A 19,724-nucleotide genomic window follows, 5' to 3' on the forward strand; every position below is an offset into this window, starting at 1 on the left:
GAGTAACTTAAGAATTGTCTTCCTTAGCAAGGGTACTAGTGACTTGGTACTCTTCTGCTCACTACTCCAAATAACCCACTCCTAGACCCAGGCTCTGTCTTCCTTGGAGGGGCTCAAGGTTGCGACAGTTTTGTTGTCTACTTTTTAACATAGAGCAAATAGTACTTTCTGCCCTGTATTTTGATATGATTTCAAACTTATACAAAAAATTGCAACAGGAAAAAGAAGCTCTGTATAGTCTTGCCCAGCTTCACTGACTGTTACATTTTCCCCACATGTTTTATCATTCTCCCTCTGTCTTTTTCTCTTTCCCTCTGCACAGACACACACACACACACACACACACAGTTTCTTAATAATTTGAGATTAAGTTGCAGACATAATGCCTCATTTCTCCTATGTGTAATTTCCTAAGAAGAAGGACATTCTCTTCTATAACCACAGTACAGTTGTCAAAATCAGGAAATTTAACATTGATACAATATTAATATCTAATTCATAGTCCATATTCAAATTAGGCAATTGTCTTAATAATTTCCCTTTTTCTCACTTGGTCCAAGAGCCAATTCAGGATCATGCATTGCATTTAGTTGTCTCTTTAGATTCTAATCTGGAAGGAATCCTTAGTCTTTCCTTGTCTTTCATGATGCCAGTTTGTTCCATTACCGGTGATGATAACTTTGATTACTTGATTCAATGATTGCTAGATTTCTCTGCTGCAGAGTTACTATTTTTTCCTTTGTAGTTTGGAATAGGTAATTTCCAGGGAGATATTTGGAGGCTGTGTCAATATCCTGTTTTTATGAAACTTTCACCCAGTAGTTTTACATCTATTGATGATTCTTGCCTCAATCACTTATTACTATGAAGCTTGCAAAATGATGATTTTTAAAACTCCATCATTTTTTCTACATTTATTAATTGGTATTCTATTGTAAGGAAGAGTGTTCTCTTCTTGCACATTTGCTTATTTATTCCTTCAGTTGTTTATGTGTTTATATCAGCATGAACTCATTGATTCTTATTTTATTCAATGGGTTACAATCTATTACTATCATTTATTTTCATGCTCAAACTGGCCCAGATTTGGCCAGTGGGAGTCTTCAATCTGGCTCTTGTGTCCTTTTGACACCTTCCAAGAATTTTTCAAGCCCTTCCTTACTTTCTAGCACAGCAAGATGTTATGGGCTCATCTTGTACTTTTCTCACTCAGCCCAAGAATCGGCCCAAGAATTTTACCAAAGAGCCACATTCCTCCTTTCAGTGGGGAATGGTATTTATAAACCTATTCATTTTTTTTTTGAAAGCAATGATGATGTTGAAGAACTGTTTGGAATGGAATTCTTGTAAGAAAACTGGGTTTTGGAATTACACATGTAATCTCCTCCTTCTTTACAGTTTTTAGGAGGAAATGCAAGATTGTTTTTCTCTCTGCAACCCCACTCTCCCCTCAAATCCAATCTTCTCCATCAGCAGCAGTCCTGAAGCCTGGGTAAAGTCAGTGATAATAGCATCAAGACAGGATTATTTTTCTCACTTTTGGAAATATTCACTTATTCTTGGAGGAATATTATTTACTGTTCTTATGGATTTGGGAAGTGGGTACCAAGAGAATGGGGGCTGCATCCATGCCTAATAGATGTGCTTTCACCAACAGTCTGGATTCTGTTTGAGTTAATGGAAGAGGCACATTCAGGGGGTTTGGGGGTTTCTGTGTTTCTTTGAGACCAGAGTAATGCAAAGGAACAGGAAAGCTGCTCCTTTGAGCTACTACCTGAAGGTATTTGGTTTTTCTATTTTCTAAAGACTTGAAAATAAAAGAGAAGAGTCCCAGCTGGCTCTGATTACAACACTGAACTAGGGACTAGTAGGTTAAGACTGGACCACTCACTCAAAGCAGTTTAAAGTAACTTTATCTTTGATCTAAGGAACCAGAAGTATGGCTCCATTAAATCCATATGCTTAGCAGTTGTCTTTGAAAACCTAAACTGGCCAGTGAATTGCTGCGGCCTTTCCTACCGCTTTGCTGGTAAATGGCTAAATTGAACTGATGTGTTAAAGTGTTAGACAACCTTCATTTATTTTGCCCTTTTGTACACTTTTTTTAGTTTAAATTTTTCTATTGAAGTATAGTTGCTATACAATAGCATATAAGTTACAGGTATACAATATAGTGGTTCACACCTTTTAGAGTTTATACTCCATTTATAATTATTATAAAATATTGGCTATATTACCCATGTTGTTTTTGTACACGTTTTAATGTACACTCTATCTTCTTGGTCTGATTAAATCCTGGTAGGCATAATATACAAATAATACATACAATACAACAAACAAGCAAAAGTACTGCCTAACTCAGGGAGCTATATTGATACCTTGTAATAGCCTATAATGAAAAAGAATATGAAAAGGAATATATATATATATATATATATATGTAAATCACTATGCTGTACACCAGAAATGAACACAACATTGTAAACTGACTATACTCCAATTAAAAAAAATCCAAACAAGTAAAAGAAAACACAACCTAAAATTACAGTCAGTAGAAGGAGTAGAGAATGTTATTTCTACTATTCGGGGTTTCTCCAAATGTTCTTTCCAAACCTTTGACCAGGGGTTTCTAACCTGAGGTCCAGAATGGCCTTGACGGGTGGGCAAAGCCCTTGAAATTGTATGCACCGTTCTAAAAATGCAAGGTGGATTTTTTTTTTCCTATAGAGAGTCTATAGTTTTCATCATATTCTAAAATAATATGATAATTGCTGCCTTTGACTAAGTTCTTGCCATTATCTCATTTTATAGATGAGGAAAGAGATGCTCTGATAGGTTCAGTAAATTGCTTAAGGTCAACCATCAAATAAGTAGTGGAGCTGGGATTTGAAGAAAAATTTGTCCGGTTGCAAAGCTCATATTCTTTTCACTTACACCTTGCAGGATTACCCCAAGGGAGTCTGGAGTCCCCAAAAGGTTAGGAGCCACTATTCTAGAAGCTTCCTTTGAAGGGAATTGCTGCTGCTGATAACCCACCTGGGGAAATTAGGCTACCAGCTGTAGTCATTACCTGCTCACCACTGCACATCTCAGAATTTCCTCTGCCTCCATCTTGCTGTATGACCTCTGGGAAAAAGAAGGCAATTATATGAATAAATAGGAGTGCTTTCAACATGTCTAGCTTCAGCCTTTGCCTAATAAATTGGTATTTATGGTCCACAGAAGGATTATGACCTTTAAAAATAAATTTTAATGAGCATATTGCTAGGTTACAAATCTCAATAAATCTATTTACACATAAATTATATATTATGTATTTATATATTCATGAGAACAAAGTTTTTGGGGAACATTTGCTGAAAACCATGATCCCTACCTGAGTTTAATAAACAAGTATTCACTATGGATGGAGATGTCGCAGGCATATTTAAACAGACCAGTGATAAATAATAATAACAGCAAAGGTGCTAGTCATTAGTCATTTAGTTTTGGAGTAGTTTTCAAGCATCTTTTGTTTATTTTAAAAGGTTACAAATGGAATACACATGGTTGTGAATAAAATAAACTCAAACAGTACGAAAGTACATGACGTATAAAGTAAAACATACCCTGCATCCTCTCCACAGAGGTGTTTTTTTTTTTTTTTAGAATTTTTTCTTGTGGATTTATAATAAGTGTGTTTATGTATGCATGGGTATGTATGGGTGTATATAGTTAAAAACCAAAAATAATATATGCATATGTACATATGGTTCTACAATTTGATTTATTTTAACTTAATATTATGATGGACATATTAGTACATTTATATCCACCTCATTGGTTTTGAGGGCTTCATATATATATCCATTGTATAGGTGTACTATTATTTATTTAACTAACTTACCATCAACGGGCATTTAAGTTGCTTCCAAATGTTTGCAGTTGCAAATAATTTTCTTGTACTCACATCTTGGTATGGGTGAGCTTGTAATTTCATAGAACATATTAAAAGTACAATTTCAAGAGAAAAGGATATAAGCTAGTATAATTTAAATTGATTTACCATTTTTGCTAGTGATTTTATTAATTTAACTATTCAGTAAAATGGATTTTTTAGTGTAAAAATAATAGACATGCACGGTCAAAATTTAAACAGTGCATAAAGATATACATGAAAAGTAAATGTTTCCTTTCTCTTCAATTCCTTATCCCAAGTACTTCTCCCTAAAAGCAATAATTGTTAACAATTTTTTATATATCCTTGCAGAAACAATTTAAAACTTGAGTTTGCATGTAAATATTCTTTTTCTTTTTCAAAGTTGGGATCATCATTATAGGCATAGTCCTCTGTCTCTTTTTTAATATTTAATAGTATATTTGGGAGATATTTCCATGTCAGAAATACAGAGCTATCTGATTATTTTCAGTGGACTTTGAAGGTGTTTCCAGGTTTTAGCTGTGACAAAAGACTAATGTATTTTTAAAAGGAATGGATGGTGACAGGAATTTGTTGAAGTGACCATTAGGGACTGATCACAAGCTAAAATTCCTCTCTAGGTATGTTGAACATAATTTCCTAATCTCCGCTCAGACGCATGATCCTACAAAGAATTCATTCTGACTTGTGAAGGCATGAAGACGAGTCTTCCTAAAGATTAAATTAGATGAAATCACTCTTGGTTATGCATTTGTGAAATTCCTTCTTGGAAAAGAATGAAGTAACATGAATTGAGTCCATCCTGCAAAATCAAAACATAGGGTCCCTGTTTGTGTGGAGCTATTGATTTGCTGAGATTTATTAATTGATCTAATGCTCCAGCTGCTTTGAATTACTTTATACACGAACCATTCTTAAAAATATGCAGAGATTGATTATACAGTTTATGTAATTCCTAAAGCCTTTGTCTGGCCCGCTACTAAGCCCTCTACTCAGTTATCAGCTCTGATAAGAAAGGCTCCATCATGATGGGCTCTTCTAGGTAAAAGGCAATCTGATTTTGCCCCTGTACATCAATTCTCTGTGCTATCCTCATTTTTCATCACGAAAGATAAGCAAGAGCTGTTTGTAGTTCCTTCAAACCCACTTATTTGTATTCTCCTGCACAGGGTGACACTCTCCTGTAGATTCAGAGATGGAAGCGCTAGCCTGTCTCTCTCCCAATCACAGGGTTCATTTTTCATGTCCTTGCCTGGAAACTGAATACAGACACCATTTGAGAAAAAAAATTTTTCTCGTCATCTTAAAGATGTTCATTTCATATTTTTTTCTACCCCACAGGCAGATGTGTCTCTGGCAGTTTCTGGTCACCATTATCTCTCACAAATCTAATAAACACACTCTGAATTATACTTCCAGAGGTCGTGATTGAAAGAAAAACCAGATGCAAAATGTGGCTAGAAAAACGCAGAGATTTAATATGAGGTGATATACCCAAATCACAAGCAGAATTTGGTACCTTAGCAAATGTTCCACTTAATATTCTGTTGGCAGGTACATCTGCAACAAAACGCCTCATAAATATTCAGCTACTCTATACCTCTGTCCTCCAGCTCCCAACAATTACAATAATACAATTTTGTCTAAAGTGAAGGAGCAAATGGCAATTAAGCCCACAGGCCCCTGTGGGTTAGCATGGGTTATCCCCACTTTATCGTACAGAAACAGTAACGTTCATGCAAATTATTTGTGCAAGTGATCACTTGTTCACAAATGGGAACAGAACCGATGTGGCAAAACACGTTTGCAAGCCCTTCAAAGATGAAGGCCAGATGCCACGGCTTCTGTGGTCCCTCCAATACAAATGGATATTTAGTAATCGTTCAACTACCTGCACAGTGTGGGGTTTTTGCATTTGCGTTTTTTAAATGAAATTTTTCTCCAGATAATTGTAGATTCACACGCAGTTGGAGATCCCTTGTATACTTTGCCCAGTTTCCCCCAATGGTAACATTTTGCAAAGCGATAGTGTAACAATCAGAATATTGATATGGATACAGATTTCTCTTATTCAGATTTCTCTAGTTTTACTTGTACTCATTTGTGTGTGTTAAGTTCTATACAGTTTTATCACCTGTGTAGGTTTGCATGCCCACCAACACAGTCAAGATACTGAATGGTTTCAACACCGCAAGGATCCGTCAGGTTGCCCTTTAATAAACACACCCACTTCCCTCCCTCCCTTTCCCCCCACCTCTGCTTCCCATATCTCTGACCTTTGACAACTGTAACTAATCTGTCTGTCCTCTGTTTCTAAAATGTTGTCATCTCAAAAATGTTAATAAATGGAATCATACACTATGTAACCTTTTAGGATTGGCTTTTTTTTTTCCCACTCAGCATCATTCTCTGGAGAGTCATCCAGGTCGCTGTGTGTATCCATAGTTCATTTCTTTCCATTGTGAGTGGGATTCCATGGTGTGGATTTATCAATTTGTTTAGCCATTCACCTGTTAAAAGGTATCTGGACTGATTCTAATTTTTGGCTACTACCTAAAAAACCCTGCTATGAACATTTGTGTGCAAGTCTCTGTGTGAGTATAAGTTTTCATTTCTCTGGGATAAATGCCCAGGTGTGCAATTGCTGGGCTTTATGGTAGCTGCACATTTAGTTTTATATAAAACTGTCTGACTACTTTCCAAAGTGGCTGTACCATCTTATATTCCCACCAGCAATGTAGAAGTGATCCAGTTTCTCTGCATCCTCACCAGCATTGGGTGTTGTCACTATTTTTTAATTTCAGCCATTCTGGTAAGTGTATAGTGATGTTTCACTGTGGTTTTAATTTGCATTTCCCTGATGCCTAATAATGTTGAACATCTTTTCCTGTGATTATTTGCCGTCTATGTAACCTCTTCAGTGAACTGTCTAGTCATGTCTTTTACCTATTTTTTTAAATTGGATTTTTTTTCCCTCTGGAGTCTTGAGAGTTGTTTATATATTCTAGTCTTCTGTTGGACACATGTTCTGCAATTATTTTCTCCTAATCTGTAGATTACTCATTTATCCTTTTCATATGGGCTTTCACAGAGCAAAAGCCTTTAGTTTTTATGAAGTTCAATTTGTCAGTTTTTCTTTTTGTGGATCAAGCTTTTGGGATCAAGTCTAAAAATTCTTTGTTTAGTGTTAATTTTGTATCCTCCAACCTTACTGAACTCACTTTTAAGTTCCAGGAGGTATTTATTTTTAGGTTCCTAGGAATTTTCTACATGGACGATCACATGATCTCCAATGCCTTTTCTTTCTTTTTCTTTTCTTACTGGAATACCTCCAACTTTCAGGACTACGTTGAATAAGCTGACGTCCTTGCCTAGTTCCCAGTCATAGTGGGAAGACATTCAGCCTTTCACCATGATGGTTGATGTTAGCTGTAGGTTTCTGGGTGATGTTCTTTATCAAGTTGATACAAATACCCTTCATTCGTAACTTGCCAAGAGATTTTTTTCATGAATGGATGTGGGATTTTGACAAATGATTTTTCTGTATCAATTGAACACGTTTGCTAGCAACTGTAATTAATTGCCAGATTTAGAGTTTGGAAGAATCTTTGATTCCTATGGATCCTGGTTAAAAAGCTACTGACTTAAGATCAGATTGCTTTTACTTGGGATATGAGCGATTAATCAAGGAATATCGTTTCAGGGCATGGCTGTAATTTGGGATCCCCACTGGCTTTCAGTGCCTCCCTCAGCTTGCAAGGGCGCCTTCGTGTTTTGGTTTAGCACCGTAATGCTCTCTTCTAAATTTTATGTCTCACTGTTTATTTCTTTATTTATTTTTGTCTTGTGTGGAGGTAATTAGGTTTGTTTATGTACTTATTTATTTTAATAGATGTGCTGGGAATTGAACCCAGGACCTCATGCATGCTAAGCACGCACTCTACCATTGAGCTATACCCTCCCCCTATGTCTTACTATTTTGAGTGATTGCTTTCTCTTGAGCTGTTCAGTATTTGCAGAACTTGACTTTTATTATCTGAGTTTGTCAATCTTTGGTTCTTTTAGGTAGAGTCTCTTATTTCTTCAGGGTTTGCGGTGGCATAGTGTAAATTGAGGGCATGCACTTATGGCTACTAGATGGGTACTAGATAATTGAAACACGAGCACCCACTGTCTTATTTCTTCTCTACATCGTTCACCGGTGGAAATCTCATCTTCTCAACCCTGCACCTCTCTGGGCCTAATCTCTAAATAAGGGGAGGAAATACAGTCTTTATTTCTAAAATTCTGTGATTTCATTAAGGAAGACTTGAGTCTTTATCAATACGAGTTTAGAGGGAAAACTTGAGACAGTAATCCCTCTGGGAAAAAACCTTTCATCTGAAAGATTCAATGGGAGGTTTGCTGAAATATACAAGTCCAGGCTTTAGGTTAAAATGAAAGTTGCATTATTTCCTAAGAGGTATCTGGTACTGAGAAATGTCAGCTGCTTGGCAATTTTGTTCAAGTCATTTTTTTCTCTTTTTCTAAGTCTTGGGCTTCTTTTTGAGATGCTTACTGAAAGTGTTAATAACAATTAACAGCTATAGCTATAGCTGAAATTCTCCTTTTACTTGTAGTTATGGACAAATTTGAAGACAGAAAGCTTGAAAAATAAATCTTGTGCTGCTGAAATATACTGGTTTCTTGATACAGCCTAACAGAATGTGAATCTCTGGTCATTGAAAAAAGTACTTTTTATATAACTTTGAGTTTTCTCTTTATAAATGTGTGTACTTTTGTCATCTCAGTTGCAGGTTTCTGACTGTCACTCATTCTACTTGCTAATGGTCACAAAATCCCAAAGAATATCCCACAGACATCTCAGAATTCCTACATATGCAAATTAAAAGTAATTTTAATGCTCAAGACAGTGAAACAAGCTCGTAGATTGTCTACACCATAATTATTCCTGCACCAGAGATATTATGCTTCCCAGGTAGATAAATTCAAAATGCTAATTTCCCAATTGTAAATATGCATGATTTCATTTTGGGCGATTTGAACTGGAGAAAAATTATGACTCAGTCTTGAATTTTACTATGCACCATTTTCACTTGGATGTTCCACCCATCATTTCAAATTCCACTTTCCTAAGCCTGAACTGGATGTTTTTCTTCCAAGTGAGGCTGCCTTTCCAATTTTCCTATATCTATGAATATCAGCACTTTTCTCCAGGTAGCCCAAAAGCAAAAGTTGAGTTCTCTGAGATTTCTCTGTCTTCTTCATCTCTTATACATCTTTGTAACAGAACCTGTCCCCATGCTATTCTCATCTCATTCCAAGCCATCATCATTTCCACTTGTTCAGTAAGCTTGTAAATATTTATTGGACATCTACCACGTGCCAGGCTCTGTGCTAGGCACTAGGGATACAATGGTGAATGAGCAAAGAAAGATGAGGTCCTTGTCCATACAGTGTAGTGAGGAAGACAGACATTAATAAGCACACACAAATGTAACACTGCAGCTGTGACAAGTACTATGAAGAAGGGGTATGTGATGTCAGAAGAGCCTAGAATAGATTGGTTTGACCTAGTTATGGAGGCAAAGGAAGACAGTCTTCCCTGAAGAAGTGATGCATGAGCTGAGATCTGAAGGATAAATAGAAGTTAATCAGCTGAAGAAGGGTGGGAAGATCATTCTATGAGAGGTGACAACACACACAGTGGTGTTGTAGTAAGAAAAAGAATGCCAAGTATTGGGGGAGTAAAACAGGGCTGATGGGCTGAAGGCCAGAAAACAAGGGAGAAACTTAGTACAAACTGAGCCTGGAGAGGTAGATAGGGACCAAACCATGCATAGCTTTATAGGCTCTGTTACTCTGTTAAGAAAGTTTTTTTTTTTTTAATCCTATGAGTAATACAAAGCCACTAAAGGGAGCTGAGTTTGTGAAGGTGGTGTGTGTGATAAGATTGAATTTACATGTCAAAAAAAGATCATTCTGATTGCATTATGGAACAGGTTGGAGGGGCCCAAGAGCAGAGGCAGAATCTAGTTGGGAAGCTACTGTAGTAGTCCAGGTGAGAGACTGATGATGGTTTGGTCAGAGCGGTAAGTGATAAAGATGAATTTGCAGCATCATGGATGGACCTAGAGATTATCATGCTAAGTGAAGTAAGTTAGACAGAGAAAGAAAAATATCATATGATATCACTTATATGTGGAATCTTTAAAAAATGACACAAATGAACTTATTTACAAAACAGAAACAGACTCATAGACATAGAAAATGAAATTATGGTTACCAAAGAGGGAAGGAGGGAGGGATAAATAAGGAGTTTGAGATTTGCAGATACATGCTGCTATATATAAAAGAGACAAACAAGGTCCTACTGTATAGTACAGGGAACTATATTCAATGAAAAAGAATATGAAAAAGATTATATATAAAAATGTATAGCTGAATCACTATGCCATACACCAGAAACTAACACAAAATTGTAAATCAACTATATTTCAATTAAAAATAAATAAATAAAATTTTCAAAAAGATGAAGAGAAACAAATGGAGTCAAGAGATATTTAGGAGATAAGATACATAGGACAAGATTATGGGTTGGCTATAGCAGGTGAAATAACATGAAGGAGACAGAGGGAGAGGGTTTTGGCTTGCACAATAGAATGTATGATGGAACCATTCACAGAGGGAATACTGAAAGAGGACCCAGTTTAGAGAAAGTTCAAGTTGAGGCATACTGAGTTAATGAGATATCCAAGAGATAGTGTCAAGTGAGCAATTGGTTATATAAATGTGGAGCTCAGAATAGAGATCTTGTCTAGAGATAGAACTTAGAGATTCATCTCTGTATAGGTGTTAACTGGAATCCAAGGCATGGAAAAACTATAGAGTGAGAAAAAAAAAAGGTGCTAGGACCAAGCTTTGGGGATCCCTAATATTTAATGACCAGTTGAAACAGGATGTGTCTGCAAAGGCAATAACCAGAAAGAGTGGCCAGAAAAGTAGGAGAAAAACCAAGAGTGCATTACATCATGGAAGTCAACTAAAAGAGCATTTTAAGAAGGAGGGAGTGATCAACATTAACAAAGGCTGGTGAAAGGTCAAGTAAGCGGAGGACTGAAAAAGTACGCATAGTATTTATCTACATGGAGGCTATTGGTGGCCTTAGTGAATGCTGTTCAGTTGAATGATGATGGCAGAAGCCTGATTCCTGTGAGCTAAAGAATGGGTTAGAGGAGCATGGAGACAGCCAATATAGATAAACTTTCTTTAAAGAAGTTTGGGTGTGATAGGAGGGAGAGTCATAGGGCAGTACCGCAGAGGGATGTAAGGTTTTAATTTTTTATTTCAAGAGACTGGAATATGTTTTAAATCAGGAGGGAAAAGCTCCTTAGGGAAAGGAGGGATGACGGCTGGTGTGAGCTTTCTGAGACGGTAGCACAGCTAAGTTTCTATCTGATGACTTCCATTGTTTTTTCCTATGAAGTCAGAGGTATGGCTACTTGACAAAGATGGGAGGGTAAAGTTTGAGAGTGGGGAAGATTTTCAATACTTATTGCAGAGATTAGAGGCATACATTGACCAGATAAAAGTAGTAGGCTGGATCAGGAGTGTGAAAAGCTTCTCTGAAGTTTGGTGATCATGAATTTATAGAAACACTAATTCATCCTCTTGTGTGACCGTGGCTGCTCTAATGTAGATATGGAGGCGATGGATAGTTGGATTAGCCTACAGTTGGCGGGAGTGCGGTTGGGGAGAGGACTTTATCAGTGCCTTAATGAGTCTCCTTGCCTTCAGTTTCTTCCCATCCCTACCCATCATGTACACTGCCACAAAATTCATTTCCTTTAAGGACTACTTTTTATCAACTCATTCTCCTAGCTCAAGAATTTACATCTTTCCAAATGGTGTAGTCGTTAAGAGCATAGATGATAGATCTTGGTCTGAAATTCGAATGTGAATTTGAGCAATTCATGTAAAGTTTTTGACAGTTTCTTCAACTCTAAAATGTAGGTAATTGTAATATTTACCTTATAAAGTTGTTAGGTGCATTAAGTGAGATAGCAAATTGCACAGTGCTTGGCTTGTAGTAAGTACAGGAAAGCTGCTGTCTTGTCTTCTCTTAGCTGTCTCTCCACCCTTCCCTTCAGGTCTCATCCTAGTTGGACGTTCTTTCTCACCCTTATCCAACAGAATCCCTCCCAACTAGACTGTTTCACAACCTCCATTATTCATTGCTACATGTGCTTGCCTTCTGTACCCAAACTCCATCATTTCTCAAAAAGCCTAAGTCTTCTAAGAGAAAGCTTCCTCATTAGCTTGAAGCCAGTGCACTGATCTCCGATGATACTTTAGAGACGTGTGAAACCTGAGTATATTCCATTATTCACTTTATTATAAACTATATTATTTTATTGTGTTTTTATTGTTTAAAAAATATTATGTTATATTTTGTCTAAAAATATTTCAATAATGTAAGACTTTTCCAGTAAGCGTGTGAGCTCTTTAAAGGAAGAAATCATGCCATAAACTATGCAGTTCTCACAGGACCTAGAATAGTAGTCACAATATTTGTTACATTTAATTGGACTTGAATTGAGACATAAGCTAGGCTCCAGTAGTCTTCAAAGTGGGGTGCACAATTCTAGGGGTACTCAGACAATACATTAGAGTGCAAGGAAAAAAATATTGTGAAACTTCTATTTATATTTATTTTTATCGTGTTATTTTGCCATTTATATTTTGTGTATATTTATAATGTACATAACATAAATTTATTATATATATTTGTATACATTATTGATAAATGTATATACATTAATGGCATATGTTTAAGAAATTTTAATCTTGAGGTTCCAGATCAAAACATTTTCAATCGATAGTATTGAGATGAGTGATAGAGATTTGACAACAGGTAATCATTTTTGAGCACTTACTGTGTGCCAGATGCTATGCTAAGTGTTTTACATGCATTAAGTCAATGCTCCAAACAATTTTCTAAGGTCTGTGTTATTATCTCATATTACAGAGGAGGAAATTGCCGCACAGTGAGGTTAAGTAACTAGTCCCAGATTACATAATGAATAAGTGAGGGAGCCAGGATTTAAAAATACATCTATTTGAATCCAAAGCTTGTCCTCTTTTTTGGAAGATTTTAACTACACAATCCAATTTCTGGAATAGATATAGAACTCTTCAAGTTACCTAGTTCTTCTTAAGTTAGTTTTGATTACTTGTGGCTTTCAAGAAATCAGTTCATTTTCCAAAGTTAGTCCTAATCAGTGTACTACTCTAGCATGCACCCCTCTTTTAGGAGTGCCCATATTTTTTAGTGGAGACATTATGGAATGGATGTCCTACTTGTTACTTAACCAGGACATTATGAGAACCATATATAGATTTTGGAAAGTAGAAAATCATCTTAAGAAAAGCTAAGTACAGTTGACCCTTGAACAAAGCGAGGGTAAGGAAAGTCAACCCTCTTGACCAGTGAAAATCCCAGCACAATTTATATCTGTGGTTTCTCCATATTTACTCTTCTACATCCAAGGATTCAACCAACAGTGGATTTAGCACTGTAGTACTTACTATTTAAAAAAAAATCCGTGTATAACTGGAGCCACATGATTCAAACCCTGTTATTCAAGGGTCAACTGTAATCACATGATTTGATTTATATCTGATACTTCTTTCCTTTTAAAAATATGAAAAAAAAATTATAGAGCTCTTTCTTAAAGAATTGTCTCCGACCTCTAAAGTTGAATCCAAAATAACACATGCTTGGTAATTTTTCAGTTGTTTATGAAAATATAACAATTCAAGAAACAAGTACAACTCTTTCACAACAAATAGATTTGACAACTCCATCCCAAGTTACTGAACTAAAACCGCAAAAGACTGTCTATTTTTCCACAATGACGTCTAAAAGCATGCCTGTATTTGCAACTGATTATACAACTAGATCGTATTCCAATACAATATCTCCACCTCTGGAAACAATGACTACACCAAATTCTTTAAAGACACCCATAGCTGAGACAGCTACATTTGCAGCAGACATTTTGCCTACTTCAGCAGCCATTGCTTTGTCTACCAAGAGTACTTCCATTGGCCCTACTACCAATTCTGCGAAAATAACTAAATCCACATCTTCAGAGAGCACAAGGACAGCAAGAATGGCTGAATCAGTTGCTACTGAGACCTTTCATCCAACTGTAGCTACTAATTTCCTGTACACATCTGAATTTACCAAGAATTCAACTGTATCCAAAACTTCAGTAACTGGATCTCAGTCGGCTGTTATGAGGACAACATCTTTATTCTCATCTATTGAGTCCACATCCATGCCTACAACATCTCGGCCCAAACACAAATCCACAGGTATTGGGGCATCTACAGCTTCTGGAAGTGTACCTTGGTCCACTGTGGAACAGACCTCAGCTACAACTACTCACATTGGGACTGCATCAACACTGCCACCTGAGTCTGTGCTCATCTCTACAGCCACTCCAGTGGATTCTGTATTTCCTGGAAATCAGACAGCATCTATGTTGGCAACAACTGATATGGAAATACCCTTTACAGTTTTTCCTACTGAGTCTATTGAGATGACACCTGCGTTAAGAACAGCTGAAATAAAATCGACATCTATAAATTTCCGGGATGTCTCTTCACCCAGAATGGAAGATACAGTATCTACCTCCGCGCCAAAAGAGGCCTCTTCTATGGCCCTTTCTTTCAGGACATCGTCTCCATTCACCGGAGCTCAGAGTGTACAGACAGTTATTGATGCTGAGACTACACACACAGCCGGGACTCCCGGAGTCACACTTGCACCTACGGTGGCCCAAACTATGCTTTCCCCCACAATCACTGGGCCAGAGTACACCCAGAATACACCCACAGGTGGTGAGAACATGCTTCCTTTGATTTCCACTGAATCAGCTTCCACATCCAAGGCATTTCAGTCTGGTCCCACATCAATAACTGATGAAGATGACCATCTACCTTCTACCAATGAGATCACTTGGACTTCCAGGCCAGACCAGACCCTGTTGACATCAGCATTCCATGGGAGTACTTCTAATACAGAACATGCATCCACAAATACTAATACTATCATCCCACCAGAAACATCCACAGAGAATGAGGCTACCACTACCGCTGATGCTACCACAGACAGATACACAACAGTTCTATCCAATTTGACATCTCCAAGGTTTGCTAACTTCTCCACAGTTACTGGAACCACAAGTGTAACCAAACTGCCTGAGTGTAAACTTACCACTTTACTACTAAAAACCACTCCTACGTCCACAGTAGCTGAAAATGAACTTCTTTCAACACCAAGGGAGACAGTTGTTCTGCCAGTAGATATAGTATCTACCCTTGCTGACGTTGAACCGAATTTTTCTACTGAGGAGAGTGCTTCTGAGAACACACAAACAGAGACAAATGGTATAATTGCATTTGGAGAGACAACAGACCCTGTACCAGAGTCTGCAACAACAGAAAGATTCAAGACTCCTGTGACAAGGGAAGAAACAACTTCCCATTATCTTAAGGGAAAATTGACTCTAGCAGCCACAACCGAGGTTTCTCCATTTGCAACAATGCTGGAAGCAACAGATGAATCTGTTTCCCCTTTTCTTGATTTAGAAAAGCTGACTGCCCGGTTGGATAACAAAACTGCAACTACTGAGGTGAGAGGAAGTTGGTTTTCTACAAAATTGGTAAAAACCACACCTAAGAGTTCATACAATGGAACTACAGAAATCTTTAATTCCACCCACATCTACACAGCAAACTGGACTTCAGAGACTCTACCTGAGGGGAATCCAACTCCATCTCCCACTTCTGGGAACACACAGTCACTTCCCAAATCCCTGGATGCTTCCACCACACTGGGGACGAGTTATGTCACTATCCCTAAAGACAGGACAGCTGTGTCCTTGTCTGCTGGAACCTTCCCTCCACAGCCTGCAGCTAGCCATTCCTCAGCACCCCTTGTGCCTAGTACCCATATGTTCTCCCTGCCAGTTCATGTCTCTGCTGTTGCCTCTATGGTGGTGTCTGAGGAGACTAAGGCTATCACGCCTGAGCCTTCTACACTGGCCAGGGCTTCCTCCACATCTATGCCCTCAGATGTCTCAACTCTGTCATCAGCTATGGTGACCACAGCATCAGTGCCACCATTGGATCAGACTGCTTCCACCACCAGCGACACCGTACCTACCCACAGAGACTCTCTTCACACGGCTTCAGAGGCCACAGTGATCTCTGTCAGGATGACACCCACACCAGTTCCCTCTCTGACAGAGACTCTCATCCCCTCGCTGAGACCTCCCACTCCTGTGGCGACTAAGGCTGAGACCACCCTTCTCTCCACCTCAGCTGATGCAGTAACCCCTTCCAGACCAATACTTGCCTGCTCTAAATCTCCTCCTGACAACACTCCTGTGGTGTCCTCCACTCATGTGACCTCAAGTCTGTCTACACCATTAGCAACCCAACCCATATCTCAAGCAGAGGAGACTTCTACCCATGCTCTGAGCTTTCCATATACTTTCAGTGGTAGTGGAGATGCTGGCTTGGCTACTGGCACCACAGAAACTTCTGCTGTTGATGAGACCGTGCCCTCACACATCTCTGCCAACAAGCTTATTACTTCAGGAGATGGGTACATCTCTCAACCTTCCACACGTCTTGTAAACACACGGGTCCCCACCCTATTAGTGACTGACGATTCTACCTTATCCTCTAGCAAAGAGCAGATGACCACCTTCCTGGGAAAGACCCCTAGAACTCCAAAGATGACAGAAATGCCCCCACCAAATAATCTTTTTATTTCAGTCTTCCACAGTACATCATCCTTAGAAATGACAGATACAGGATTTTCTGAGACCACAGAAGTTTCCAGTCATCAAACACATTCACATTCAGAGATTCCATTTGTGACTCCACCTAACAGGAGTTCGGCTTCATCTCCCACTTCTGGGAGTACACAGACTATACCTACCTCGACCTCAAGGAACACAGTAGATGTCCACGTTTCAGAAATGTCTACTAGTCTTGGGAAAACAGCTCTCCCTACACAATCTCTGACAATCACCTCACTTTTGTCTCCTGAAAAAGAAAGCCTGAGTGTCCCCTCAGTATATATCCCCAGGACTGAAGAAACGATAGTAAGCCCCACCCCTGTGACTCACCCTTTCTCACACCGCCAGGATACTTCATTTGTAGAGCCCATAACTTCCGGGACCACCAGAATATCAAATTCTGTAAATGTCAACACAACTCTTTCACACTTGCTTTTACCTAGGACGCAAGCTGATGTGTCTTCAGTTGCCTCTCTCATTTCTGAAAGCACACAGACCTCCCCCGAGTCCCTGTCTCTTTCCACAGCTCGGCTCTCTAGTGCCAGTTTTACAGCTAGCTCCCCTGACAGGGTTGCTACAGCCCTTTCCACTCCAAATGTACCCACAGCACTTCGTGGGGAAACCTCTATGGCAACGTCCATTCCTATCTACCAGATGTCCCCACTGCCAGTTCGTGTCACTGCCTTCACCTCTAAAAGAGTTTCGGACACTCCCACAGCACTAACAACTAAATCTTGTGAAACAGCACACCCGGATTGTTGGAAAAGTTCCTCTGTAGTCACTTCTGGGCCTATGTCTGAGATGTCCTCAATGTCAGTTCATGACTCTTCTCTCTCACCTCCAGCTGTTTCTTCTGATGCTTCCACAATGGTTGGATCATTTTATACTTTATTGTCTGCAATTATCCCTAGGACTTCTAGGACCACACAAACATCAACATTGGATGTCACACCTGGGACATATGCTGGACCTACTTTAAAAACCACAGTGGTTTCCTCTGCTTTCACTTCTTCAGAAATAACAGACGTGTCCTCCAGGATCACACCTACATCCTTTTCCTCCTCAACAGACCCAGCTTTTCCCTCTGTGAAAACCATTCCAACCACTATTATGGCTGAGATAGTGACTCCATTCATAGGCACCACTGCCTCCTCTCTACTCAGTTCTAAGAACATTGAAGCTATTTCTTCCATTCCAAAGACCACATTTTCACCATTTCTATCAACAACCCAACAATTACCCCAAGGAGATGAGGCCACCACTCTGGGCATATTATCTGGGATTTCTAACAGCTCTCTAGCTACTGTAAACAATGGTAAAGTGACAGCTCTTACAAATACTTATTCCAGGCCTGTTGACTCTGAAAGTGTGCTTTCATCTACTCCTTCAGAAAATCTCCATACTTCCTTAAATATTCAGGTTTCTCCATCTTTGACTAGCTTTAAGAGCACTCCTGGACCCACAAAAAGTGTAAAAGCCACCATTTACCTTTCTTCGAATACAGAAAAGACGACTTCTTTGTCAGAAAATACTTCAACGGCTGAACTAACAAAAGATGCCATGTCTGTGAACACACCTGTTTCATATCCTCCATGGATTCCATCCAGTACAACTCCACCCTCTTTGACGTCGCTTCTTTTTTCACCTCATAGTCCTGAAGCCGAGTTCTCCTCTCCAAAGACTTCCCTTCCTCCTACGTCTCAAATGGTTGAATTTCCAGTTCTGGGAACAAGAACCTCATCTAGTAACACCCAACTTCTGCTTACGACTTCCTGGAATACACCTACAGCTCAGTTTTCAATTTCCAGCGCTACTCATGTCCCAACACCTAGCAAGATGGAAACAGAAAGTTCTTACCCTGTTCCAGAGACTTTGTCAACTCTCACAGCCTCTCAGACTGGTCTTGTGTCTGGAGATGTTATGGCAATGTCAGCAGTTTCCACAAGAGGAATTCTTCCCACCTTGGGGTTGTCTGAGAGCCCTTCATTGTCAATATCTTCAAGATCTATCCTTACTACTTTGGCTGACATTAAGCACACGTTTGAGAAGACAACCACATCTGTAACTCCTGGGACAACGCTCCCATCACATCCTTCTGGTGCTCCTTCAGGATCTATAATTTCAAAGGTTACTACTTCACCTATGCTGACTTGGATCTTATCTAGTCTCCCTTCAGGTTCCCCTCTGGCAACTATGTCAAATGCTCCTCACATGATAACTTCCTCTACTGAAGAGGTGCCAAAATCCACAGTTCTGACTTCTGACATAACACCAACACACCCGTTCACTAACATTACAATACTACCCTTTGCTGGTTTAAGTGCCATACCCACCAGAACTATCCCTACACCTGTAGTGGGCAGTCTCACTACTGGCTTCCCAACTTCTTTCCCTATGTCTATAAAAATCACAGATGACAGTGCAAACATTTCCAAGTCCCCTGAAGAATTTTCCAGAATCACTGTGACTGCTGACTCCAGGACCGTGTCTCAACCTCTATTCTTTAGCAGAATGAGTAAATCACCTCCTACAATTGACTACACCCTATCTGTTGGTTCCATGCTTCTCCCTAGCTCTACAGCAACATCTGCATGGAGCAGAATCCCAGCTGCATCAGCATCCCCTACTTTAGTTCTTCCTAAGCCCACACAGGACTCCCTTCTAAACACAGCCGCCATGACATCCACTGCTACTGGAGCCTCATTTCCACTTATACCCACTGGAGTAACACATCCTTCTACAGCAACTGTGTCTTCACTACCCTTTTCCTCTTTTGAGACAACCTGGCTGGACTCCACACCTTCCTTTTTGTCTACAGAAACTTTGACTTCACCTATTGCCGCTATGGCCAAAGGTATGTTCCACGATGTGTGTGGCATAACAGAATGTGTGCATAATGGGACATGTGTTCTCCAAGATAGCCAGTT

General features: G+C 39.1%; 1 protein-coding gene across 1 annotated transcript in view; it reads left to right on the top strand.

Annotated features, from left to right (window-relative positions):
- ADGRG4 (adhesion G protein-coupled receptor G4) overlaps window positions 1-19,724 on the top strand; it is an 86,156-nt gene that overhangs the window by 13,406 nt on the left and 53,026 nt on the right. The window contains exon 4 of the mRNA XM_074359268.1: window positions 13,715-19,651. Within this exon, the coding sequence (XP_074215369.1) occupies window positions 13,715-19,651 (5,937 nt within the window). The remainder of the gene's footprint in view (window positions 1-13,714; window positions 19,652-19,724) is intronic.

The sequence above is a fragment of the Camelus bactrianus genome, chromosome X (assembly GCF_048773025.1).
Source record: "Camelus bactrianus isolate YW-2024 breed Bactrian camel chromosome X, ASM4877302v1, whole genome shotgun sequence".
Lineage (NCBI taxonomy): Eukaryota > Metazoa > Chordata > Mammalia > Artiodactyla > Camelidae > Camelus > Camelus bactrianus.